At 46.3% G+C, this 27,276-nt stretch overlaps 1 protein-coding gene across 2 annotated transcripts; it reads right to left on the bottom strand.

Annotated features, from left to right (window-relative positions):
* Positions 1 to 201: 201 nt before the first annotated feature.
* STC1 (stanniocalcin 1) lies at positions 202 to 10,533 on the bottom strand. 2 transcript variants are annotated; one of them, XM_010723058.4, is made up of 5 exons: positions 10,212 to 10,533; positions 7,954 to 8,096; positions 6,992 to 7,203; positions 3,400 to 3,617; positions 202 to 1,971 (listed from the first exon to the last, which is right to left on the bottom strand). In XM_010723058.4, the coding sequence occupies exons 1-5, from the start codon at positions 10,327 to 10,329 to the stop codon at positions 1,895 to 1,897; spliced, it is 768 nt and encodes a 255-aa protein (XP_010721360.1). In that variant the 5' UTR covers positions 10,330 to 10,533; the 3' UTR covers positions 202 to 1,894. The 2 variants fall into 2 exon arrangements, with proteins under 2 accessions (XP_010721360.1, XP_010721361.1); XM_010723059.4 differs by having other exon boundaries at positions 202 to 3,617.
* Between the last annotated feature and the right edge of the window lie 16,743 nt (positions 10,534 to 27,276).

Raw genomic sequence — 27,276 nt, 5'->3', positions numbered from 1 at the left:
CCTCTATGATCAAGTCCAACCATCAACCCCCACCACCATGTCCACTAAATCATGTCCCTAAGATGGTGACACCCATCTCCATGCCCTCTTGGCTGTCTGAGACAACCAAATGGCACTTGGACAGCTAGGTGCAATGGTGTGCTTGTTGGGCATGACTATGATCACAATGAGGTTCAATGAAAGAGCCAGACACAGAAAAACTCCTTAAATTTGACATTTTATTTCATTGCAGAAGAAAATCCAACATAGGCCTTATTATGTTATGCATCTTCAATTATAAAAATAAGCAAAGAAAATAACTTGCATCTTTCTCATTACTATGATATGTTTCAAATAACCTTTATATGAACACACTGAGCTTTAAAAATGTAATTTAAACAATAAATAATGACATATACCAGATATGCTCACTGTTTATTCCAGTACTCAGCAAAAAAAAAAAAAAAAAACAAAAAAAAAACAACCAAAACTCTCTCCCCCTTCTAATTATCTTTAAATTATAAATACATAATGCAAATTTATAATGGCACAAAACATCTAAAGTGCAAACAAATCACAATGAGAATCATGCAAACATTTCTAGATAAGCCCCTCCCCGCCTCCGAGAGAAATCATTTCTGCAGTGAACGCAAGATTAAAAAAATAAAGCATCAGAGATTAAATAAAGTGTGAAATAGCTGGACTTACTGTTGAGAATCATTCCCCATCTCCAGGGGGATTTCTCTCACCTAATTCAGACCATACCCATGGGGCACCATTCCCAGTCGATGGGAAGTGCCACCATGTCCCCCTCTGCTGATAAGGGAGAGTTTAAGTGACCAGCTTAGGCTAAAAGTTTGGCAAGGTGAACCCCAAGTCTTTGGATTTTACAGCTCTGTGCTTGCAGCTTCCTCACTGAACCATTAATGTTGGAAAGACCACTAAGACCACCTAGTCCAACCACCAACCCATGCCCGTGACCTCGTGACAAAGTCAAACAAGCTTAGGTTTTCACTGAAAAAAAAGAAAAGTGAGGAGAACCCGAAAAGATAGGGTTTGGGCTCCTGCTCCCCAGCCTTAAGTCAACTTCGTAAAGCTTTGGGTTTTCACAGAAGTGCTGCACAAAGCACCAGAGAAGCCAATTGCCACCAGAGCACCTAGACGAGCTCATTGAGCTCTACTGGCATCAGCACATGGGGAAATCAGCTGGGAGCTGCTTTCTATTGCCTAGAGCCATCCTGTTGGGACACTCCAACCAAATGATATCCTTTTGGAGCAACTGCCCCCCCCAGAATACATGCACTCAATGCACAACCCCAGCAGATCTCCCAGTTTTGGTGCAATGCTGCACAGCGCACAGCCCCAGGGCTAGATCTTCAGCAAAAGTCAAACTTTCAGGGTCATGATGTTCAAAGGGACTTTGGTTTTCACCTTGCAAAACTTTATGGTGTCGGACTCTATATACACCTGACTTTAAGAACGAGCAATATTGCATCTTGTTTGTCCTGGACTGCACGATTCTGAGTACTCAAAAACAAAACAAAACGAAAACCCCAACCCTCTACCGTCAGCAACATTTTTTGCTGCTTACAATTTCATGACAGCACTTTTTGGGCTACATTTAATGAAGACAGCAGTATGAGAAATGCTGCCACTGCATCTGGTTTCAATATATTAGCAGCAAGTTATTGTTTTAAAGGCTTTGTGGTTTAAAAAAAAAAACAAAAAACAAAAAAAAAGAGGAAAAGAAAAAAAGAAAAAAAAGAGTTATATTGCTTTAGATTTCGAAAAGAAAAAAAATAGATACCTCCTTTATTAGCTCTCTAACTAGTAGAGCAAGAGTCATCCACGCCGCAGACAGGCTCCAGCGGGACAGATTTTGGAGCTGGCCGTGCTGATCGCGTGCCACAAAGGGCTACTGTGCAGAGAGCGGCGTCGGGGGAAGGCCCCCATCTGCGGCCGTGGGACCGGCCCTGGTCCTGTTCGCGGAGGCTGCGGGAGAGATGGGTGGGAGGAAAGGCAGGTCTGAGAGCTTCATGCATGCGCCTTGCTTTGCTGCAGGAGCTTGTGGGATTTTTTCTCTAGGTTTCTTTTCCTGCCTTTCCCCAGAAATGGCCTTTCTACGGGAAGTTTTGCCTTTGGGATCCCAAAGAACCGCCTGGCGTTCCCCCCAGCAGCTCTCCAGCAGCCTTGGGTACAGCTATGGCCACTCTGAGCTCATTTTGCTTTTCTCTTCCCCATTTCACCTACGAAGAGAGGTTTGTTTCTGGCCAAACGTTTTCTCTCTTCTGTTATAAAAAGGCCACAGAGTAGAAGGTGAACTCTCGAATATGACAGAGATACTATTTCCAGGAAAAAAAAAGAATAGCTAACTTACAAAACTAAGTTTATGCAATAAAGTTATTATATTCTGCTCCTGTCAAGCAGACTCTCATGGAATTTATGTACAGTACATGACAGATTTTAAAACTATTTATACCACAGTTAGAGCAAGACCTTTAATACTCTTGTCTTAAGACAGGGTTTGTTTTTGTTAACTTCTCTTAAAGCTTTAGACAGTTAAATACAGTACATAGATGTTAGCTTTTAAATACAATGCAATATTATGTAACCTTCTGACTAGCTTTAACCATAGACTGGCACCGCTTTTAATCATTTCCGTAGTACAAAATGTTCCTTTCCTGATTTGCTGTGTGCTGGGGAAGGGGGGGTCACTTGGGCTCATTTTGCACTCTGGTGCCAGGTCATGGTGATGAGAATCACCCACAGCTAGTGAGTTTGGTAAATCAACCCATGGGTTCGTAAACCAACGGGTTAAAGGAGCTGTGTTGGAAGAATTAGGACTGCATGACGCTAAGAGACCAGGAATATGACATTCATATTCGTCCATGGCCAGCACAGATTCATAACACGAATTCCACTGACATCATTAGGATGTGCAATAGTTGTTAGTGCATCTATCGTCGCCTACCAGCTTGCTACGAGCGAGAATCGGCGATTCTCCTGGGTGCCAAATCTTCAGACCTCAATGGTGTTAGTGCTACAGTACTTTAGGGTTTGGTGTCTGAAGGCCTGACTGCTGCACGGTTCTACTAGAGACTAGGATCGTTTGGGATCACTTTTTGTGGGGAAGAAAAGAGGGATGGAGACATTTTGACGGCGGGAAAGCTGAGACACTGAACACAGACCCATGCAAAAGTTGGTTGGAGAGGAATAGAAAATATTAACGACTAAATCTAAAACCAGTTCCTAGTTGTTATTAAAACTAGCTACAGTACACTTGGTTTGGGTGCATTACTCTTCTAGAAGAGAGACTTCAGCTTTGGTAGTGCTTAGCATCCCTTACACCCATCGCGCGGCCGAGGCGTTACGCGCTTTCGGCAGAGCTGCGCTTGGCGTGGGCTGGGCTGGACCCCTCACCTCGGAGGTTCCTGAAGTAGAGTTTGAGCTTCTGCGGCTCGGTGATGCGTCTCCTGGCGAAGTCCGTGCGCGGGTGGCCCTGGGCGCAGTGGTCTGTTTGCAGCAGGTGGAAGAGGCTCGCCATGTTGGGCCCGATCTTCTCCATCAAGCTGTCCTTGATGGTGCTCACAGTCTCTTCGTCGCACTCCAGTAAGCTTCTCACCAGCTTGTTGTAATACCTGCAGGACAGACTCCGTTACTCAGTCTCCCGGCGTGACCATAGAAATGAGGGATGAGCTGATCCCAAGCCAACAGCACTGCCCATGCAGCAAGACTACGGAAATCAGAGCTTTAAGTCATTCAGGATATGTTCATAGAAACAGAGGCTGGAATCATAGAATGGCTTGGGATGGAAGGGACAACACGGATCATCAAGTTTCAACCCCCTGCCGCATGCAAGGCTGCCAGTCACCAGATCAAGTGCTGGATCAGGTTGCTGATAACCTGGCCTTAAACACCTCCAGGGACAGGGCATCCACAGCCTCTCTGGACGATCTGTTCCAGCACCCCACTGGAGTGGTTCAGGATGTGTTCATAGAGTCAGAGAGGTTGGAAAAGATGTAAAGAACATAGAATCATAAAAGCTTTTGAGTTGAAAGAGACCCTTAAAGGCCATCTGGTCCAACCCCCCTGCAATGAACAGGGACAGCGGCAGCTCCATCAGAGCTCAGAGCCCTGTCAGCCTGACCTTGGCTGTCTGCAGGGATGGGGCATCCACCCTGAGGAACTAAGTTGGTGTAACTGGCTTAAGCGTGTGTTTTATTCTGCTCAACACCTCAAGCTTCTAAAACTTTAGGAAGAAAAATAATCGCTTCTTTCTAATAGGCAGACACTGCCAGGGTGGCCCTTCCTACAAAGGAATCCATCCCTGTGCTTCCCAGTACCTCTGAGCAGCTCTGGCCCCATCTCCTTTTTTCCTCCCTTCCCTTCCATGCAGAGAAGGACTAGAGGAGGGAGAAGCAGCTCAGCTCAGCTCAGAGCCTGACAGATGTGTGCACTCCCTGGGGACAGATCTTTAGGACATACAACTGCCACTTGCGGTGAGCTGACTGTGCATTAAATCACATGTGGGGGACCTTCTGCTTTCCCCTGTTGCATGCTTGCCTACTGCTGCTATCTCAGCCCAAACACACACGTTCTTTGCAGGAGGAGGGAGCCAGGAAATTGTGCTGATTTGTTTCCCCAGCACTGCTTGAGCCGAGTGGAGCACAGAGCTATGGCAGCACATAGCCCTGCGTGCACCTCATGCATCATTCCCCTGCAGGCAGAAAGTTGGGAAAAGAGGGGCACTCCCATATGTTCTGGGCCACTTCTGCCTGAAAGGACAACGGGGAACTTATTTTAAGCCTTTAAGGTCACTGTGACATTTTTCCACGGGAGCAGAGAAGAGAATAACCTGCAGGAGGAGGAGGGGAAGGAAGAGGGAAATGGGACTTTGCATTCAAGCTCCTTTCCTTGCGCTCAGCTCTGCCCTTTAGAACAGTCAGTGGAAGTCAGGTGAGGTTAAATTTCTCCTGCACTCGAAGTACAAAAAGAGCAGAAGCATGGCAGTACTGTCATTGGATCATGCACAGACGATGGTGAATGCATCTGTGCAAACCATACAGGGCACGAAGAACAGATCCTACCTGCTGCCCAGCGCCATGCAATCACATCAGAGCGCTTTCCACTGCTGGAGCTGCAACCTGGCGGCTGCTGATGCCTCTCTAGGCTGAGAGCAAAGGCAGCAAGGCTTTCCTCTGCCCATGCCATGAGATTAAATCACAGGAAGATGCGATGACCTTTAACTACTTCCTCCTGGCGTCCCAGGCCAAGTGGCACATTCTTATTCTGACGCTATGTTGGGACAGGGGCTGGGAAAGCAGGATGCTTTAGGAGACCTTCATGTAAACTATTAGCTGGGAAATCCTGCTGCTTTTGTTACTCAACATGTCATAATATCCTTTGGCTTCGAGGCGGGCTGGTGGTGGTGGGGGAGGCGTTCCCTCTGCCTGGGGACAGAGCAGCTCTGCGTTAGGCATGGGAGGAACATCCCATACACATGCAGCACCACTGCTGCTCCCTCTATGGTCCTTGTCCCTAAGTCCCCCTTTGCCCCATTGCCCTGCAGCCCTGCTATCCCTGGTGCAAACTGTGCAAAATGCTGCTGCTCTACATCCCAAGCCTCATTTATTTGGGGGAAGAAAGGAGGAGAAGCCACACTGGAGCTCCTGGCTTGGTGGACAATGAGTTCAGTTACCTACCAACTCCCTCCTTGCTGGGGGAATTGCCTTCCCCAGTGTATGATTTTCTGGATATCTACAGTGCAGTTTTCAGTGACGGGTTCATCCTGGACAGAGATGAAACACCTATATATCATCATCCCACCTGTGCTCACATAGGTCTGAAGGCTTAGTATACTTCTTGATGAAGTCAAACAGCCAGCCCAGAGGAGCTCCAGCAGCCAGCCAACGTGTTATATTGCAGCTCGGTCTGTTTGCACTCAAATTCTAAAAGCATATTTACTCAAACTGCTCAAAAAGATCCCTTTTATCCCAATCACAAGACTCAGCACTGATTGTTCCAGGATTTAGAGGAAGAAATCCCTGCCCTTGCAGCGTGACTGCGCAGACTGCAGCAGCTCCCTGAAGCCTCTCTCTGTCCCTTGTCCTTGGAGATGGGGACAGGTCAGGTCTGTGCTCAGATAAAGCACAGAGAGCAGCGTGACGTGGCCATTCCTGCAGGCAGCCCTTGCTAGCAAGGAGGAACAGGGGTGAAACAACCCTAAAAGAGACCATTAGGAACACCAGATTATCTCTAGAATACGCTCTACTGGCTCATGCCACAATAAGGTTATAGAATCTGTTCACTGGTTCCCTTTCAGCCTTCCTAATTCTTCATATCTGGACCTTCATTTGACATCAAGCTCATTTACCAGATGCCAGAAAACCAAAAAAGAAGAGAATAAAGTTGCAATAGGTTGAGTAGCTCTTATGTGCTCAATCTGATGGATGCTATATTAATCATACTGGATTGGTATTGAAAAGGTCTGTTTGCCTTCTGCATTCAATGAAAAGTCTTCTGCATTCAAACCAAAAGAACCAACATTTAAACCAGTTCCAGGCATTGAAGCAATGTATGTCAATGTCAATTTTACAGTTCTCCCCCAGAGATGTTTATAAGTGTATTTACTGAAAACAGAATCAGAAGAATGCTGGTAAAAATTAACAAGGATTTGAAAAGGCACAGCATTACAGAGGCTGAGCTGCATTAGGGCTCATAAGAAGTTAGAAACATGAGGAATCAAACTGACTTTCTCTATGCTTACCATTTTTGTGTTGGATCGCATGATGGGTTGAGTTGGAAGGGACCTCAAAGATCTTAGAACCATAGGATGGGATGGGATGGGATGGAAGGGAGCTTAAAGATTATAGAAACATAGGATGGGATGGGTTGGAAGGGACCCTAAACATTATAGAACCATAGGATGGGATGGGTTGGAAGGGACCTTAAAGACCATCCAGTTCCAAATGGATTTTCATGTTGGATTTTGTGTTGCATTCTGGCCACGTACCGGTTTGAGAACTGATTTGGGAGCTGCACGACCTCTGTGATGGCTTCAGGATTCCGCTTTGCAATGCTGCACATGTCCAGCTTGCTGTAGCACTCCTCCTGCACTTCGGAGATCATTCTTTGGAACGTGGAGCACCTCCGGATGGCGAGGAACACCTTGGACGTGACCCCATTGGCGATGCATTTCAAGCTTTCTTTCACAAAAGCTTTTCCCTGCAAACAGAAGAAAACCCTTAAAATGCAATAGATTTCATAGAAAGGAGTGTAATAACAAACGCTCTGCTATGGCTGGCTGCTATTAATTACCCTTCCTGCAATTGCAGACCTGCTGGAGGCCTCTTACCAAGCATGGCAGGGAGCTGGACCACAAGTGCTCTATTATTGCAGCGTAGTTAGGAGGCAGAACAGCGAGCTCCTGTTCCCTTTAAGCAATGGAAGCATCGGTGTGAGCAGCCCACAGCATTGGGAGTACCAGCACAGGGATGGACCTAATCCTGCCCTCCACTCTGTATACAAGAGGCTGGACGCATGGGAACACATACACTTGGGGATGAAAATGATGGAAAAGAACCTTTGGCAGAACCATAGAGCTGTGATATTCTCCTATTCATCCTGCTGCAGCTCTGGAGGGGCTGATCTGGCCGTGCATTCCCAGACCCAGAGACTTCCAATTCAAACCCCAGCCCCGTGCCAGGTCCCACAGTCAGAAGACTCACTTTGTTCAAAGAACGTTTATATTTCCTCCTGAAGAGGAAACTTCGCTCTCCGCCCCACTCAACGCTCCCTGCCAAGTCCTCACACATAGAGTACAGTATGTGGAAAATGTACTGCAGAAAATAGCCCTGAAGGATGCGCTTGTGGCCAAAACCCAATGCTGTGGGTTCAGAGGAGCGGCCAAGAAGAACTGCAAGAAAGGAAGGGTTAAGCCTGCAGAGAGGTAAGAGAAACGATGGCGTACCATACCTGAGTGTCAAATTTAGCAGCGCTGTAGAGGAAGGACTTGCAGATGTCGTACATTCCATCCGTGTCACACGTGGAGTTCTCCAGGCAGGCAAAGGCCCCACAGCCCACCTGGAGGGCACTGTTCAGGCAGCGAACCACCTCAGCTGCAGAGAGAAGCACAAGGTTAGTGCCCATCACCTATACCAAGTTGTGGGCTGCGTCATGCCCAACTGTTGGCCAGCTGTTCCTTGGGATGAGGAGAGAGGGGACAAAGAGAGGCAAAAGGCTCTGCAAAGCAACAGAAATCATGCAACTGCAAGCTGAGGAATAGAGCCTTCAACTACCAAAACATTCAGCGGGTTATTGTGGATTAAAAGAGAGGTGGGAGCTGTTGGTCTTTGGGTAGATGGAGACTCAGAGGTCCATCCTAATCTAATTCTCATGGTGTGCACCTTAGCATTACTCAGAGCTCCCGTGGACAAGGGAGAAGCAAGGAGAATGGCCCCGTGAAGTCATCCCTAAGGTCATCATGGAATCATACAGTGATTGAGTTGGAAGAGACCTTAGCGATCAGAGAGCCATAGGACTGGTTGGGTTGGAAGGGACCTTAAAGATCATCTACTTCCAATGCCCTGATGTGTTAATTTTCAGTACTACAAAGGACTTGAACAAGGAGCTTGGTGCTAATATGGTACCCAGCAATGCACAAGTGTAGCCAAGAAAGGTTATGCAGCTGAAGATTTGCACAGAGAAGCGACATGTGGGCACAGAAAGTTACGGCAATGGAGATGACCATGCATAATTAACATCTGTGAGGCAGGAGCCGGTCTGTGCAGAGGGATATCCATGTCATCTCATCTTTTTTAGTGCAGATAGTATGCATTTTAACAATGAATCAGCAGTATTGCCACATGATTGCCCCGAAGTTAGAAGGGATTAACCTTTTTTGGTAAACTGAACATCTGTCCCCTTATGTGTCTGTGCAAGGCATATTCATTACTTTCGCAGATCATGTTACCAGACATTCTTTAGGAAGAAATGCAAACCCAGAGTCTCCCATCGAGATCCTAGGTGTGGGAAAAGTGAGGGTTTGCATTTAATGGAAGAGGGCACACCTTACACAGAACTAAGTTGTAGCCTAAAGATGTATCTCATAACTAGGAGAAAATAAAATTAACAAAAATCACCCAATTAACCCCTCCTCACGCTCTGCTCCTGCTTACATGCCTGAAGGGAGAAATATTTGGTAAGATCATCCTCTTCCCAGTTCATAACCTCACAAGTCATTCCCATAATTATGCTTCCACAGGTTCAAATTATAACTTTGCTTTCAGCAGACTTAGTATGCATTAAGCTTTTATTGTTTTAGGCACAGTGCAATAGTGAGACCCTATGTTTCTATAGCAACCAAATACAAAAGGAAATTGAGCAAACACCCTAGTATAATGCTGCAGAGCCTTGCAGATCTAAAATAAGACATCTGTTAATGAGCTCCGAATTAGAGACATAATATCTTTTCAGTATACTTAGAAGAGAGATTTTTAATTTCCATTGTTCAAGACAATGTGTCCAACTTATCTAAGCATCTATAGTGCTCAAAGTGGAGAGACTCCGGTGCTGACTTGCCAGCAATTTTTTTTTTAATCTATTGTAAAAGCAACTTTGCTAAATGTCACAAACGCATTTTTACAGTACCATCTAACTGATAGCAATCAGTTTGTGGAAATAAATGCTGGCGGCGGACAGTTTCTAGGTTACTGCATTCTTCAAAGTCACACATCTCCCCCCTCTCTTAGCAGACAGATGTTTGGCAGAACAATGGTTCAGACAAATTTCCATGGATTTTATCAACTTCCTAAAAAGCAAAGAATTTCACTGCAGGGGAGTTGGACTGGATGACCTTTAAGGGTCCCTTCCAACTCAGGAGATTCTGTGGTTCTATGGATTTAAAGTAGAATTGCGATGGGAGAAGAGAGAGATACATGCAAGCAGAAGGGGAAAAAGTGCACAGAACTCATTTAGTAGATGGGGGAGGAGGAGAGAGAATGAATTACATCCTGCAAGCAGGGCACACACCGGTTTCTGACCCAGCTCTGAATGAAGCTATGCACCAACATCATCCTCAACCAACCCCTTACGTTAATGCTCGCTCCTACCAGTTCATAAGGAAAAGAAAAACCAAAAACAAAATAGAGGAAAAGATAAAATCAGCAGGAGATACATCTGAAACAGTGGAACCCATCGGGGCTGAGGCTCAGAGCCCTCCTTCTGGCTGTTACCTGAGTTCTGGGCTGCAACCCTGGGCTTCCTGGGGCTCACAGAGTCATTCTGTTCAGCTTCGTAGGACGCGGACGCACTGATCACCAGCAGCAGCAGCAAACCAGACTTTAGGAGCATTCTCTGACAAGTTTCCGCTAAGTGTGGCTTTTTGGCTTTTTTTTTTTTTTTTTTTTTTTTTTTTTGGTGTATGTGTTCTTCCACTCCGGCTCGAGCAAAGATGTGGAGCTGGATGGGAATGCAAGGAGCGAGCCCGGGGTTGGGGGACCGCTGCCCTGCAATGCGTGGTGACCCCTCCGGCTGCGCTCAATGGGGGACCGGGAGCAGCGCTGAGGGCTTTTATAGCCGCCCTTATCGGTCCCCCGCGGGCTGCCGAGCCAATCGCGAGGCGTTGGGCAGAGCCAATGGCAGAGTGGACTCATTCAAAGCCCTCCGAAAACTGCAACTTCACAGGAAGAATATTTTCCAGCCCATTAAAAGTACCTGCCAAACAACGAGCATCAAAAAGTTCATCGGTGGGAAAGGGGAAAAGGGAGAGGTGGGGGGGGGGGGGATGGGAGGGCACTTCCCATGGAGGATTGAGCTCAAGGAAATGACAGCGCGGCCCGAAATCTTCCCCCACTCCTAAGAAGTCACCTGCCCTTTAAGGAAAGATATTTTCCCATCTGTTTGCAGTGATCCCGTGGAAAGAAGGAGGGAGGGGGCTCTGGGCAGCCCCATGGCAGATCCGGGTCCATGGGTGTAGGGAACGGCATCGCCCAGTGCTGTGTGCTCACCCCAACCCCACACCCCCCGCGGCTCACGTAGGCACATGCAAATACCCCAAACCCTGCTCCCCGTGCACAGCGCTCCTTATCTCACACAATTATGTTAATAAAATCACGCGTTCAGCTCAGACCTCAACACGATCCTATAGAGCTGCTCCTGCTTCGAAGCGAAAGGATTTTGGGGGGTGTTTGGTGATTTTCCTCCCCCCTCGCTCAAGTCTGTTCTTCTGATTTCATAACGGGAGGAGGCAGCCTGGTGCCTGAGTTAGGCTTCGTTTTAATGGGCACATAATGAGGATTAGCACACGACAGAACTGATTATCCTATAGCAGAGACAATTTAAGGCTCTGAGTATTTAAGGGATGAAGGTATGAGCAGCAGTCAGGCTGAAAAGAAATCCTGAAGGTGCTCGGAGACAGATTTATAGATAAAAAGTCAGAAATTCCATCCACTTTCAGTAAGTGAAGGGATTTGGATACCAGCTATTACTGATCAGAGAAGAGACGAAATGCTCTCATCTCTACAGTGGCAGTGACACAGATCCAACAGATTCCTACACGCATCCATGCACAGAAGTCACATTCAGCTCGGAGGAGCTGGCAAACCTGCCTTGAGTGGAGGTGCAAAAACCCTTTGCCTCATTCATTCATTCAGGTTTATGAGCAGCTCAATGGAAACGCCAATAAGGAAGGAGCAGAAAGGAAAACCCTGGGTTTGACAGCTCTGCTCGTGACAATGGGAGCAATCTGGCTCCAAGCACTGGTGACACTGTTGGTGTCAGCTCCAGTTGGAATAGAAGCAGGAGCGAGGTTGTGCTCCTGCCTTGGGGTCAAAAAAAACAGCTGGGCCAGATGTTCCAAGAGTGCTCCGAAGGCACTGAAACAGAAGGGTTTCAGGTTTCGGCTCAGCGTTGTGACACTGAGCCAATTTCATTAAATTTAAAAAAAAAGGAAAAAAAAAAAAAAAACCAACAAAAACCAGCCCTGCAAAAGCACTGTGGTTTCTCTGTTTAATAGGACCAGTCCAGTTTGCAAGTGAGAATAATCCCATGGGGCTTGATTCTGATTAAATCAAAAGCAACTCTGGCATTGACTTCAATGGGGGATGAATCACCACCCTATCTAAGTCCTATTTGGAGTGGAAGCATTGCGTTTTCCACAAAATTGAATTTCAAATTCAAAGCCCGATTCCTCCACCCCTTCACCCCAAGGTGAACATTCCTCCTGGTCTTTTTTCGGTGTTTTGATCTGAACTGGAGTAGTTTGCAAAGCAAAACAGATACGTATACAAGCACGTATACATCCTGATTGGAGTCCGAGCTACGAAAGAGTTCCTACAGATCCCATAATACCTCCAACACATTTTCTATTCTTCCCCTATCGTTATTCCAGGGCTGATTGACTCCTTTAGGGCTCTACATGCTATAGAGTTTGTACCTGCTGCAGATTTTCAAAACAACCCATTCTGATGATGAACAGCAATAAGAAGAGATGAGACGTAATGGCAGTGAGCTCTACAATACGCAGAAAAACGTGCTCAAATCTCCAACCTATGAAGGCAGCACTTTCCCTACTGCTTTAAGAAAGCTGGAAAACAAATTTGGGAGTGAAGGACCCACACTGAGTTGCTGTAGTAGAAAATTATTTGTGTTCTTTAATACCAGAGTGCATTTGCATTGGTTATTTTGCATACTGAGGGCAATGAGGATCGTAAATCCCCATGAAACTTCCATTTTGCCAATAGGGACTGGCTTCTCTCTTGTACTCTGAGCTCCAAGAAGACCTTGGGACACAAGAAGAGTATTTATTGCGGAATATTTAAATGTGGAATATTTTTTATGGAATATCTATTACGGAAGAACATTTTCCTTAAAAGTCTTCCTTCCTCCTATTAATACGTGGCCCAGATCTGAGAAATGCCACCAGGAGAGAAAAAGCCCCTCAAAATAATAATAAATATTGTAATTACAAAGGTCTGACTCAGCATTTCTAAAGGCTCAGCGTAACCTGCTGGAAGGATTTCCTCCTTCCCCTCCCCTTCAGGATAAATGCTGCCCCAAAGCAGAAGGATTCCTGTTGCAAACCTTTCTTTTCTGCCTGATACATGTAAGGGGGAAAAAAAAAAAAAAAGGCACTGTTAGTCCTGAGCAAAGCAGCCCCTCCGTGCTGCTCCCATTCAAGAGATCCCATTAAATCAAACAGTACTCCCCATTGTACCACCCTTCGCCTATTCCCAAGGTGTTATGATTTTTGTCCAACCTCACAAAGAAACACAAAGGCAGGAGGGAGGGGGTGAGGGGGGGAAGAGCGAAAGACGACGAATAAAAGAGGGGGACCCAAAGCCAATCATCCCCCCTCACCCTCTCCCGCCCCCCCCTTTTGTGCTCAGCTGCCTTTGTGTAACTCGATGCCTGCCCACCTTTCAGCCCCCTCCCCAGCCCGGTCCCATTGCATTCGCTGCGCTCCGGAGGGACGTGAGCAACTGCAGCACCTCGGAGTTATCCACGCTCGGTTGCGTCGGCCCCGCACGTCGGCTGTGAACAGCACAGCGACACTTTGGCACACACGTCCACAGCCACCCCACCCTTTCCTCGCGGCTCGGCCGGCAGCCGGCTCGGTTACGGTGCTCCAGGGGACTGCGGAGCCGCATCGTGCTGCGCTGAGCATGCGTCCTCTGGTTTAGATTGGATTATTAAGAGGGATTTCCCAATGGAGATGGTGATCAAGCACTGCGATGGCCTTCCTAGGGAAGTGGTGGAGTCCCCATCCCTGGAGGTATTTAGGAGATGTGTGTACGTGGCACTAGTGGACATGGTTTAGTGATGAGACTCAATGGGTCTCCAATGAGACTCCGCTCATCAACTCAGTTGAGTCACCATCAATTGGGTTCCCCATATCTTCGGTGGCCAAAATGAGGCAAAAAAAATAACCCATACTGGGCGTTTTTGTGAACAACACAATTCCACAGCACCCAATTTTACTGGGCTTTTTTTCGCCCCATTCTGGCCACCAACCCAAGTTGATGGTTGGAGTCTCACTGGAGACCTATGGAGTCCAACTCAAGTTGATGGTTGGAGTCTCACTGGAGACCTATGGAGTCCAACTCAAGTTGATGGTTGGAGTCTCACTGGAGACCTATGGAGTCCAACTCAAGCTGATGGCTGGAGTCTCTCTGGAGACCTATGGAGTCCAGCTCAAGTTGACGATTGGATGAGACGCTCTGGAAGGTCTTCTCCAAACTCAATGATTCTGTGATTCTGTGCACCGAACCTCATGGGAAAGGAGCAAACTCTGGGCCTTGTCAGCTTGCCAGCTGCCCGTGCACATCTTGCCAGACCAGCTCCTCAACAGGTGCACATTAGGCTAACCGCCGAATTCAATATTCGCCCTTCATCTGCGCCATCCTTCTGATGCGTCACTGCATGCTGTCTGGATGCGATTCCTCGTTGCGGAGTTATAAACCAGGAGTAGCTTCAATTACACGGACAGTATAAAAGCAAAGTAAGGGAGAGGCTAAGCAGAACCTTTTAATCTGCTTAGCCCAAATGAATAACCTCGGCTGCACCGGAGTCAGTGATGTCAGAACTTGTTCCAAGAGGCAGGATGCAAGTTGAGTTACCTGGGTGTCTGCCCCAACAAAGCTGCTGCGATCCGACTCGTTGGCCTTCGCTCCACAAACCTGGCAGCAAGGAGAACAAAAAAAAAAACAAACCTGCTCACAATTTTCCTGCTAAACAAAGGGATTTAATAACACTGGTTTATATGCAAAAAGTCAAAATAGGTTTAATTGGGTCGTGACCGCTGTATGTTTTATGTACAATTGCTTAATGCCCAATGTAAGGTTGCAACTATTGTCTTGTGCTGCATTTGGGTTAATTGTTAAAGCAAGTTAAAGGTGTTCTCATGTTGCTGTACTACATGATTTATTCACTCCACACAATTTGATTTTTTTAATAAAAGCAATTATGTATTTTAGTATATCTCTTCTAGGCTTGTTTTATATCTTGTAAATGCAGTATGTACGATGAAAAGCGATTAATAATAATAACCCAGCATTACTTGTAATCCTATTCTCTAAATCCCAGCTGCCTGTTTCAATGGGATTTTGATGAAGCCCGGATGTGCACTATGCACTAGAAATTAAGAACTTTCAGCACTCAGCAATACCTGGCTGTGATTTGGCCACTGGAAATACCCCTCAATGGGAGGTAAAACCAACCCCGACTGCACTGCAGACAGCTCTCCTCCACTATTACCAAGTGTCCATGGCCACCAGCTTGGAGAGAATTCTGAAACACAGAGTTAGTGCAATCCTGCCAGTCCTTCATGTTCGCTTTCCTCTCTTGAGCCCAAATTCACAATTCATTTAGCTGCAGGAAGAGTTAATCCTAACCCTGATTTGGGGGACCCCCATATCTCCATGCGATCCCCATTCTGCCCCAAAGCTCACCATAGGTCCTTCCCCCTCTCTGCTCCACGGCCTGATGACACCAGCAAATATCCAAATAGTTTCTTGCAAAGGCTTGCCTTAACCAGAAAGAGGATCTCTCATTAAAGCATAAAATTAAACACTTCAGAACAAAGATATTGGCACATTAATATGGAGATTCTGCCTCACCCCCCCTTTCATCAAAATGTATTAGCCCTTCATGTGCAATTTGCATTGGAAAGCGTAGGAGCCACATAGCATTAACAGCTGTGAAATTGGTGTCATTCTTAAAGGTTAAAATAAACCCAGCTATTCTCTAAAGCTGCCAAGCATTTCTTTGCAAGATCTATGGCCAGAGCCTTCATGAATCATGAAATTGCTTTTTCTGCATGATCCTTGGGAAGATCTCTCCCCTGTTTACAGGCAGGCAGGAGCAATCCCTGCTCAGCTTCTTGCAGGTGCCCTCAGCACAAGGTGTGAAATGAGGCAGGCAGGAGTCAGCCAGCAATATACATTTCAATTTGCACAACAGCTTTTTAAAAAATAGGGAAAAAAAAAGAGGAAAAAAAAAAAAGGGGAATGACATGGCAGCATTCTCACTTCGCTCTTGAGAAAGTCTCTTGAAACTTTTCTAGTCAATAGTTACTGGAATTTGTTTTGCAAGAGTGTCATTTTGTAGTTTTTATTGCTGTAACAAGTTACAGATCCTAAAGTTGATATATTAAACACGCTGGTTACCCTACTGACAAGAGCATTTAACATGGGAATCATTCTTTCCCCACGATTTTTTCAGAAGCTAGAAAAGTTATTCTCATGGAAAAACCATTAATTGCTAAGCCCTAAAGAACACAGTAAGAAACGGCTTCTTCAGTAATGGGGAGATGAATGAGTAGAATATAATTCAAAACATATAGAAGCAAATGGGAAAGACCCAATGGGGATTACGGCCCCAATCTCTGTGCCAGGGGCTGACTAGCAGCCAATGCAACCCTAAGGCTGGAGGTCCTTCTGGATTTGGGGCTCATCAGAGCACAGACTGCTGGTTGTTCCTTGTCCCAGATGAAAACCAGGAAGGTTTTCCATATTTTCCCTGAGGTTCCACATGAGCAATAAATTCTGCTCCTTCTAGGGCTGATGAGCTCAGAGACGGTCTCAAAAAAAGACAACCCCTATATCCCCACCCAATGTGAATTCAGTCCCAACGATGCTGTCTCGTTGCCCATGGAGACTTTGAGGGACACGGTTTAGTAGGCATGAGTGATGGTTGGATCTGATGATCTTGGAGGTCTTTTCCAACCTTAATAGTTCTGTGATTCTATGGGAACGTTAGGGATGGGTTGACGGTTGACTTGATGATCTTAATGGCCTTTTCCAGCCTTAATGATTCCAAGGTGTTATGATTCACCATTTAACGCTTGTTAAGCCACCTGGGGGAAAAGGCAGCACCATCCTCCTCTCTCCTCTCAAAACCATGCAGAGAGGATCAGGGCTGCTTTGCCCTCAATTCCCCCAGTGCCATGCAAAGACCTGAGCACAGTGTAACCCCCGTTCACCCAGGAGGTTAAACCCAAGCAGAAACACAGCTTGTTCCCAACTCTGCTCTGCCTGCAGTGCCTACAATCCTCCCCATCTGCTGCTTTGGATGGCAAAACCTGAACACTGCTAAATAAGTAGGGCTGTGAAGAGCTGCGCATTGCCTGGCTGAAGTTCATGGGTTGGCCTCCAAGGGAGATGCTAATGAACTCAGCACTCAAACTGGGCATCGAGAAAGGCTGGGCTATGTCAGAAGTAAGCTGGCTTTGAATCACACAATCATTCGTGTTGGAAAAGAACACTGAGATCATCGAGTCCAACTGTCAACCCATCACCACCATCCCCACAGAATCACAAAATTATTAAGTTTGGAAAAGACCATGAAGATCATCCAGTCCAACCACCAACCCACCATGGGGCATCCCCAGCCCCCTGTCTTCAGCCCTGTGGGCAGGTTCAGTTCCAGCAGTGTTTTATCACTGCACCTCACACCCAGCAAGCAGGAAAAAGAAGCAGAGAGCTCTGAGTAATGCACTGTGGTTTCCAAGCTGATTCCTTTTTTTTTCTTCCCCTCTCTCCCCCATCCTCTTTTTTTGATCAAAACTGAACTTAAAATAGAAGAGGAAAAGGGCTTGCATAAATATCTGACAGCTGCTTGGAGCTTTCTGCAGTCACCAGGAAAGCAGGGAAGAACCTGAATTTTTAGCTTAGTCAGAGAACCTGCTCCAGCCTGGAGAAGGTGCTACCAGGCAGACGGATGAGTCCTGAAAGAAAGTCAGACCTGGGGAGCAGAGCAAATGGGAGGGAAAAGGATAAAGGATGCTCAAGGGCAACGATGGAAAAGATCTGAGGTTTTCCCCTACCTGCAAGGGGAACACGGGTAGTGTCACCTCTACCCATTTCCTAAGGGACCACTTTTATGGCTTCAGTTCACTTTTCCCCCATTGTCCTTCTGCCCAGGGATGCTGAACCATCCTGCAGAGCCCACCCAACAGCACAAAGGCTTCACCCCCAGCCCTTACACAGCACCACAGTGCCAATTTCGGCGTCAAATCAACTCCTGAACCAGAGATGGGAACACAGACATCACTAAATGGGACAATCAATTTGCACAGAAGATAACAGCCCGGACTGCAGCACGTTATCTTCTGAGAGAACAATCCCTTTGTAGTCCTAAATTAAGATTTGTCTTCCAGATTGCTGTTGCATCAGATGGGAACTAAAACCAGAGCAACCACAAATTGATTGTCTTTTCTAATTGTCACTTATCTGGTGTTCAGCCATAGGAATATGCATTTAAAAGCCTTATATGAACTGGGAGTTTGCCCCAGTTCATGCCAGCACATGGAAGAATTTGGCTGGGATTTCTCGTTGACATCTGCCAGCAGAGCAGCAGCTTTGTCCATCACAAACACCTAAAGCTGAGGGTGTTTTTCTGGGAAACGCCACTGTCTTAGCTCAGTTTTAATTCTAAATAGAACAAAGGAGTTCTTTTATCCCTGTGAAAGAGTTGGGAAACTGATACAGGCACTGATACACCAGCAGACGGTGAATATCAAGCAACCAACATCTGAGCTAGAGCATAACACAAACAAATCAGGATGTTGGTCCTGCTCTGCCTGCACTGAATGAGCCACGATAATGCCCACAATCCTCATTTCAAGATGAGCAGAATTTTATCATGCATGTTTTTCATTCCAAACATCCCTATAGGGCTCTACATAAAACAAAAAGCCAAAAAAACCCAGGCAAAAAAAAGCAATACTCCCCCTAAGAATAAAATGAAAACAAAGGAAAATTCCCCAACCACTAAGTTAATAAAAAAACAATGAAGTTCATAAAGCCTGCCGTGATTTTCAAATCCATCCTTGGTAATTTTAGTCTGATTTAACAAGGTGACTTTTCTACAAACACTGCATATGCATGGGCACGTGCACATTTCTGATCATTTTAATTCCCTGTACACTTTCAGCTGTGTATGACGGAGTTCCCCACCACCCCAAATTTGGGGACAGTAAGTTGCAAGCAAAGATAGCTGTTGAAAGACAACCCTACAAACCACTCCAAACCTACGGAACCTGAGCACTCCACGCTGGACAGCAGAGCTCCAGGGGAAACATGGGGGAAAGGAGAGAAGGAAGATGTCAAAAGCCCCAGTTGTGGGAAAAGCTTCCCCAGCAATTAACAATTGCCCACACTACACAAATCTGTGGGAAACCAGGCTTTGTTAATCCCTGTGCTCAAGGAAATATCTCTTCATACCCTGAGGAAGGGGCCTGTTTCCTGCCAGCTGCCTTCCTACCGACGGGACCTGCTGGGTGTCACCACGGCACCATCCAGCCATTCACCAACAGCTCGCTTCAGTTCTAAATATTTAAGACCTGGCTGGACACGTTATACACATAATTTGAAGCTTAATCTCTTGTGACATTGAAGACACGGATGGACAAAGGCTGAGAACACGGAAACCAACCTGTGCTGTTCAGAAAGGTGGGTTAACGACTGGATAGACTTGACCACTTTTATCCTCCTTCTTCCGCCTTTTTGCCAATTTGTTGGTGAAGTCTTACTCTCCGTCCCTCCCAAACATTCCCCATCCTTCACTTCATTGCTTTTGAGCTGGTGGCAATTCTTTGAAATCTCCAATGTTGCAGATAAATGATGCTATGATGTGTGATGGAACTGTCTACAAGATGGGACAGCAATGGGTCTACAGCATCATGGAGTCATAGAAGAAGCTCTCATTAATGCCCAGTCAGCCTCAGATCCAGAGAAGTGCTCTGTGGTGACCAGTGTATCCTACTGAGCAGCTAACCCAAAGAGCTCACCAAATCTTTGAAGAGCTTTTAGCAGTTTTGTAGCAGAAAGCTCCTGACTTCCCAGCTGAGATGGTCTCTTCTTATGGAGAACTCCCAGCGGTGGAGGAGAGCTATTTGCAGGTATTATTTTAAAGGTTTTCAGAGCTATGCTTACCAGATAGCACTAATGAGAGAAAAAGGAGCAATTTGTGAAAATCGCTCAAATCTTTTCCAGAAAGTGCAGGCAAGAAGAAAGGTTTTGCTTTGAAACTAGAGTTCGGGTGGAGTCACCTTCCCTGGAGGTGTTCAAGAACCATGGGGATGTGGCACTGAGGGCCATGGTTAGTGGGCATGGTGGGGATGGGTTGGATGGACTTGTTGATCTTAGGGGTCTTTTCCAACGCTATTAATTCTATGGTTCAATGAAATACCACAGCTGCATCCACGGTAGAAAAGATCTCCTCAAGATTTGCAATGGAGACTAGCTGATTAGCAGCAATTATCAGACAGCTAGGTGTGTTGTGGGTGCAACAGTGTAATACAAGAGCCGATGTCACAGAAACCAAAAATCCCTTCTCTGGGTCAGTTATGCTTTTGGGGCTAAGCCTGGAGCAACAGTGCAGCCCAAAGTAGTGAACAATAGGGGGAAAAAAAATTATGAAGGCAGGAAGCTTTTGAGAATGCTCTAGTTCTAAAAATAGGCTGGAGTTTTGGTTATTTTAGCGTACAATGCCACCAGGCAGCCAGCTCACAGCAAAATCTGCAAACTCATTCCCTTCACACCAGCTCTGCACTTCAGCGTGGCTTCCGGGAATAAAAGTGCAAATTTGGGCAAGGATGCAAAGAATGCAGAGTTGCTCAGCTACTCTGGTTATGAGAAGCAGTGGAAGGCCCTAATACAGGCACAGAATCCCATCTAAATATATAGACAGAAACTGAGAATAGCCTGAGACAGCCCTGCTCCAAAAGCCCACTCTGAGCTCTCGGAAAGCCTCTCTGACTTCTGCAGCTTTGGGTCATGCCCTGTCCATACCGAAGGGCATGTTAAATTGGGTGTACAATAGCCCTTTTCCATCCGACGGGCAGGCAACGCCTCCGGGAACCTATTGACTTTTCAGAGGCAACGAGAATAAAATTACAATTTGGAACCGAAATCGCCGCTGCGACTGTGATGGAGACCAGAGCTATTTAGGGATTAGATTAACACAGAGACTTTATGAAGCATCAGCTGTATGGCCGTGTGAGTGAATCAGCAGGCTGTTAGCCTGGGGACCAACTGTTAATTGAAAAGGGGGGGCGGGGGGGAGAAAGGCTGGAGTTTCATATCTAACAGTTAAATACATTTCAGTCGCTGGTCCAAACTCTTCAAAGGATTTGCCAGACTTGTGCCTGCCTTCCCATCCCCCCGGCGGCCTCAGCTTTCTCATTAAAAAGGCTGAATAGAGCTGCACTTTTTTCTCTTCTTTTCTTCTTTTTTTTTTTTTTAAAAAAAAAACTTTTCTGTCTGAAAAGGCAGCACCAGCTCCAGCATCCAGACAACCCTTCTCCCTCCCCAGATTCATCCGTAGGGTCTTCATCTGCATGGCAGACTGCAAAATGGATTGTTCATCTTTGGATGGGTGGTGCTGCAGTAAAACTTACCCTGAAACCTAGACTGTGTATTAGGAAAAGATTCTGCACTGAAAGAACTGCCCAGGGAGGTGGTGAAGTTGCTGTCCCTGGAGGTGATCAGGAACCATGGAGATGTGGCACTGAGGGACACGGTCAGTGGGGATGGGTTGCGATGGGTTGAGGTTGGAATTGCGGACCTTGGAGATCTTTTCCAACCTTAGTGATTCTATCATTCTATGAGTGGGCATGGTGGGGATGGGTTGGTGATTGGATCTGGTGTTGTTGGAAATCTTTTCCAACTCTAAAGACTCTATGGGCACAGTGATGGGTCAACGTTTAGACTTGGGGCTGTTAGAGCTCATTTCCAATCTTCATGATTCTGTGATTCTATGGATTCCACAGGACGTGGGCACAGGTGTCCTCCTCAGAATTAAAATCTTCACACTGGCATTCGGTGATACCCTGCTGTGTTGGGTGTTCTCCAGGTAACCCACTCCCCAAGCGACCTGTTAGTGTCAGAAAGCAGTTAGCACACTCTTTTTTTGCAGTTAGGGAGAATTTTTCAGCATGGTTATGGTTAGAAACAAGAAGCACCAGAACAGGCTGTGAATTTCTGGGCAGGAGATGCCTTGCATAAAGTTTTTCTTGCAATATATTATGTAGCTGCCTGAAGCCTCTAAGGGTTATATTAGAGCCCTAGACAGTTGTCTGACAAATTCCTGGTAAACAAAGAAGACAAAGCTGGAACTCAAGCTATGTGCAAGTCTATTTATGTTTGTTAGTTGCAAGTTATTTCTTTAGTAAATGATTCCTGTTTAAGAAACATAGAGATTTTTAGTTCAGTGTGCCTGCAGCAGAGTGCCCTTGTATCCTTGCTCAGAAAAAGCAATTGTCATTTCCCAGGTTATGTTGCTCAGATGCAGCTCTTCTCATATATCAGAGGTTTAAAATATGTCTTTGAGAGATCTTATCTGCAATATATATATTTTTCTTAATTAAAGAGGCCTAACCAGAAGTTACTGCACCAAATATACTTCCAGGAAATTGAAAGCACTCATCACTGCAAAGTTAAGCTCTCTGAGAATAACTCACTTTCAACTTAGTTATTACATAAAGGCACTCTGTGATGGACAGTTGCTATTGGGAAATAAACATACATAAGTTATGTGATATGGTAAGCACATGGTTCTGCTGAACATGCAAGAGAATTTGATTTTACCCTATTTGCATTCAAGTGCTGATTCAGTGTGCCTTATTATTTCCAAGGGGATAAATCCAAGCCAAGTTGACCTTAACCACACAGTGGGGAAGACAAGAAATAAAGAGGTCAGCATCTCCAAAAGAGTGGTGATGCATTGGCACAGCTGCCCAGGGAGGTGGTGGAGTCACCGTCCATTGAGGTGGTCAAGAATGGTGGAGATGTGGCACTGAGGGACATGGTTAGTGACACTGAGGTCTTTTCCAACCTCAATGACTCTACGATTCTCCTCTCCCCAGCACTGTTGAATATATTTCGTGAATGAAGTTCCACAAAACCTTTTCCAAGGAGAACTTTCTGTCTATACTCCATGGAGGCGAAAATTGATGCAGAGCTGTGACCAGAACTCAATGAGGATCCGAGCATTCCACTCCATGACTGCTCACCCACTGATCAAAATCCATTCCTAGAGCCACAATCAGAACCCCACAGCCCCACTCCCATGTAATCACTGCATCCCCTTTCTCCCAGCACTCTGCCATCCCAACTTTGTCTCTTCCCCCTCGCCCTCCTGAAAGTGTTGCTCACTGCTCTGTGAAACACCAGCTGCTTCATCCTTATCAACTCCAAAATCATCTTCGGTGACGTTCTAACAAAGCTGTTTGCCTTTGCATCCACGAGCACATAAGATGCAACCCCTCCAGCATGCGCTTTTGTTCAGCCAGCCAATATCTAGGGGGAGAGACAGCTCTTCAGCCTCCCACCCAGAGCGTTGCTGTGGTCCCAGCTTCCACACAACATAACGGCATGAAAGGAGCAGGGAAGCAGCTCTCAAAGGCTCCACGCCTCCTGTGTCAGCAGAGCTGTGGTGAGCCACATGCCACTGCTTCAGTTCAAAGCATCCTCGCCGGGAGGAGGGCCAGCAGCATCCCAAATTGAAACCACGTACTTGATAGTGAGCACCCTCATCAGCTGCATCTCCAGCTTTAAAAGAGGAAGAATACAGGAATCAACCGGGCTCGTTTTTTGGGTAGCTGGGTGAAACCACTTCTCAAGGGCCCCTCTCACAGACGGCCCTGCTTTCCATCAAACTTTGGGATCCGGAAGGTCTGCATCCTTTACTGGATGATGCTCACAGCATGAAAGGTCCTTCTGTGCACGGCTGCACACGTTCTCCTTCTTGGGCAGGGCAGGTTTTGGCAGTCAGGACTATGAGTGGTGCACGTGCTGCTTATTAAAGGCAGAGCGCTTCTCACCTAATCACTTCTAGAAGGTTTAGAAATAAAACATAAAAGCCCTTTTCATTTTTTATCTCAAGTCTTAAGGAAATGTGCCAACAAAGGACAAAACAGAGGTGGGATAACAAACTCTGTTTTATGCAGTATTTCTTAAGGGATCCAAGCAATGCAGATAAACTATACGATCCATTGCCCTCCCCCCTTCAATAGAATGGGGCTGGAGCACATCCTTCATGCAGAAGTGAGATGGGCTTGGAGGAGCTGCATGGCAATATGGGAGGTAGAAACACACCAGCTGTGAATTTGAATGGAGCTGCTTTGCAAGAGAGCAGAACGCTGCTGCTATATTTGGCTAGTCCCTGCGAGATTGTGCGGGAAGGAGCATCTGTTTCATTTGATGCGGTGCCCATTACCCCCGAAATGACAGCATCTTGCAACCAGCCATCACCAAGAGCTGTTCAAGAGGGGCTGACCTGTTGCCAGTCTAAGGGAAGAGACAGGGACTGTAGAGAATGAGGATGGGGATGCTGTTGGCCAAATGGGGATGCTCATATTTGCATCACCACCTGCCTGAGATGGAGGAATGACTGCAAGGCAAAGCAATACAATGCATCACACCCACAAGGCAGGGTGGAAAACACTGAACTGTGCCTTATTCTTCACTGGGACAAAGACATGAGATAATGGCAAAACCTGTTTTTCCATTGGCTTCGTGCTGTGATGAACGTGCGAGCGATACCGTTCCCTGCTCTACCTATTTCATCTTGGGGCAGATCCAAGATGCTGAGTGTCTTTAAATTACAGCGGAGAAGAAAGGAGTAGGCAGCCACCTACAGAAACCTGATAGTCACAAAGCTCTCAACCAGGGCACGCACCAGGGCACGTACCACGTGCACTCAGCTCTCATCCATCCCTGGGGGCACAGGTTTGTCCTTTCTGGTCACCGTGTGGTTGGTTGGTTGGTTTGTTCCTTCAAAACTCATTCAAAACAGTGATGCAGAAACAAGGGGTCAGAGTTTTCCAGAGCATTCAAATTTTAAGTAGCATTGCTTTCAAATGCTTCCTACGTATCCATACTTACTGCAATCACTGCACCACAAAACTGAATTTGATGGAACAATGCCAACACCTGGGAGTCCAGAAGGGAAATATGGGGCTGTTCATAGATATCACAGAATATCCCGAGTTGGGATATAAGCAGCGTGTGCAGAAGGGCTATGCCCTAAAGCACTACAGCCTTGAAGATCCCACAACAAGGAGGCGATGCACTCACCATGGCTGGGGTTGGACATCTCAGTGGGGTTGCACATCTCAGTGGGGTTGGACATCTCAGTGGGGTTGCACATCTCAGTGGGGTTGGACATCTCAGTGGGGTTGCACGTCTCATCTCAGCAGGGTTGGACATCTCGGTGAGAGCAAGCCGCATGCTCCCAATAGATGGCAGCAATGCATGGAGGAGCCACGGGCGCTGCTCCCAGCGCTGTCCGGCCTCAGCTGCAGGTGAGCAGCCCCCTGCCTTCCTCCTTTGCTGCTGTTTGTGTGCTTCCATCCCAAAGCCCTCCCTTCACCCTCCCCTGCTCCATCCTCCGCTAATTTTGTCCCTCTGTTCCTTTAGAGGCTATTAAACGCCGGCCCGTCGCAGCAAGCACAAGCACTAGATGTACTCTGAAAATAGACCATGTCAATGGAGCCGGGGTTTTGTTCCTAAGTGTCCCAAATCGAACTCTTTGCGACTTAATCACACTTTTGGCAGTGGTGTTAAGAAACAAGGAATGAATCAAGTTATTGTATTTCCTGGATTTTTACTCTGCTATTGTCGTGTGCGACCCCAGTGAATTTCCCGATTCCACTTCTTCCCTGGGTTAATTCCTCCAGCCAAAAGGGTTTTGGACAGCACAATTTCGTTAACATTATGCGGTCCATAATGGTTTGAAAATCCCATCGAGAGCTGCTAAATCTCTGCAGAAGGAACAGGGGGGAGAGCAGAAAGGGAAAACGGAAAAGGTTCAGACATGTTGCAAGCTGGGAATCCGGGGAAAGAAAAAGCAGCAAGAAGTTGCTTTACAAATACAGGCCTCCTACTTTGTTAACACATTTAAGTAATGTTAATTACAGTGCACTGCAGTATAAAGAGGCATTTGTAATTGATTAATCTATGTTTGCCATTTTCTAATTAAAGAGAAAAGAAACCCTAATTATTCCACTCTGTACTAAGCAGCGGAACAGTCATTATAGAAGAAGCAATTTTCCCTCCTTAGACATTGGGTTCCCCTATTCTCCCACGTTACATAAAACCCTCACTGCACCACGGCCGATTTCTGCTTGTTAAGCACCGCAGCGCTGCTGAGCTGCTCAGCATCCCACTGTGCAGGAGCACAGGAGCAGATTGAGAGCTCCGGCTCAAGCTCCATCCCTCACTGAGGATGGCCGTGTGTGGTTATTTGAGCTCCTACATCCTGATGCAAAATAAGATCAGGGAGAAAGATGAATTTGGGAGCTCGGTACTATCACTGCATGGTGGAAAGAAACCAAGAAGATCAGTAAGAGGACCGCTGTCCCTGTTCATTGCATGGCATTTGGACTAGATGATCTTTAATTGACTAGATGGCCATTGACTACATGATCATTGACCGGACGACCTCTAATTGACTAGATGAGCACTGATTAGACAGCCGTTGACTACATGACCTTTAACTGACTGCGTGACCATTGACTACATGACCATAGTCGCTTCCAACTCTAATATTAGAGTCTTTAATTCTATGATTAAAAATAAAAGTGTAAGCCCTAACAGAAGGCCTGTATCAGGTACAAAGAGAGGACATCAAGCTTGAGCTGCTGCTTTGTTCTGCACCATTTGAACAACAGAGAAAGGCAGAAACAGCATTTGCTGTCCTAACAGAGCAAAGCACGATGTGTGGTCCATGGTGATGGACTCTCACTGATGGAAAAAGCTGACAGAAAAACAAGCTCTCTTCTCCTCTGCTTAAACAAGGCAGGATGGAACATTTTCTCCTTAATTTGGAAGACGTGCTGGTAACATGGTGCTGCTGATAAACCCCACACCACTGCCTGCCTTGAGGAGCTGGGAAAATTACAATGCACTAATCTGCTGCAATCACACACCTGCTGCACATGTCGTGGTCATCTCAGAGCTCTCCTCTAGAAATGATTGAGCTGCACCACTTTGCATTCGGAACCAGGACTCAGCATAAAGCCATACACTAATCCCTGGCTTTATTCAGCTGCCCACTGCAATATGTCTGTCTGTCCCTATAAGAGGATGACGATGCTCACTCATCGGAGCAGAATTAAGAGTTCTTGCTGAGGAGGTACTGTGGGGTTGGATTGTTGGATTGTACTTTTTTTTTTTTCTTTCCCCTTTTAATGATTTAAAAAAAGCCTTGAGAGAAAAAAAAATATTCATAATTAGACAGTGGGATTCATTATTCCAAGATATTGTTGAAGACACGTAGGAGGATTTTTCAAAAGAG

The sequence above is a fragment of the Meleagris gallopavo genome, chromosome 24, assembly GCF_905368555.1.
Source record: "Meleagris gallopavo chromosome 24, MGAL_WU_HG_1.1, whole genome shotgun sequence".
Taxonomy (NCBI): domain Eukaryota; kingdom Metazoa; phylum Chordata; class Aves; order Galliformes; family Phasianidae; genus Meleagris; species Meleagris gallopavo.
Note: the sequence above shows the minus strand (reverse complement) of the source record. Positions and strands in the feature narration are given on the sequence as shown.

Bases quoted from the DNA above. Each gene is read 5' to 3' on its own strand.
- STC1 (XM_010723058.4), bottom strand. From the start codon at position 10,329: ATGCTCCTAAAGTCTGGTTTGCTGCTGCTGCTGGTGATCAGTGCGTCC. The intron at 7,204-7,953 runs GTATGGTACGCC...TTCTGTTTGCAG, and splicing joins CTGCTAAATTTGACACTCAG to GGAAAAGCTTTTGTGAAAGA. The intron at 3,618-6,991 runs GTACGTGGCCAG...TCTGTCCTGCAG, and splicing joins CCAAATCAGTTCTCAAACCG to GTATTACAACAAGCTGGTGA.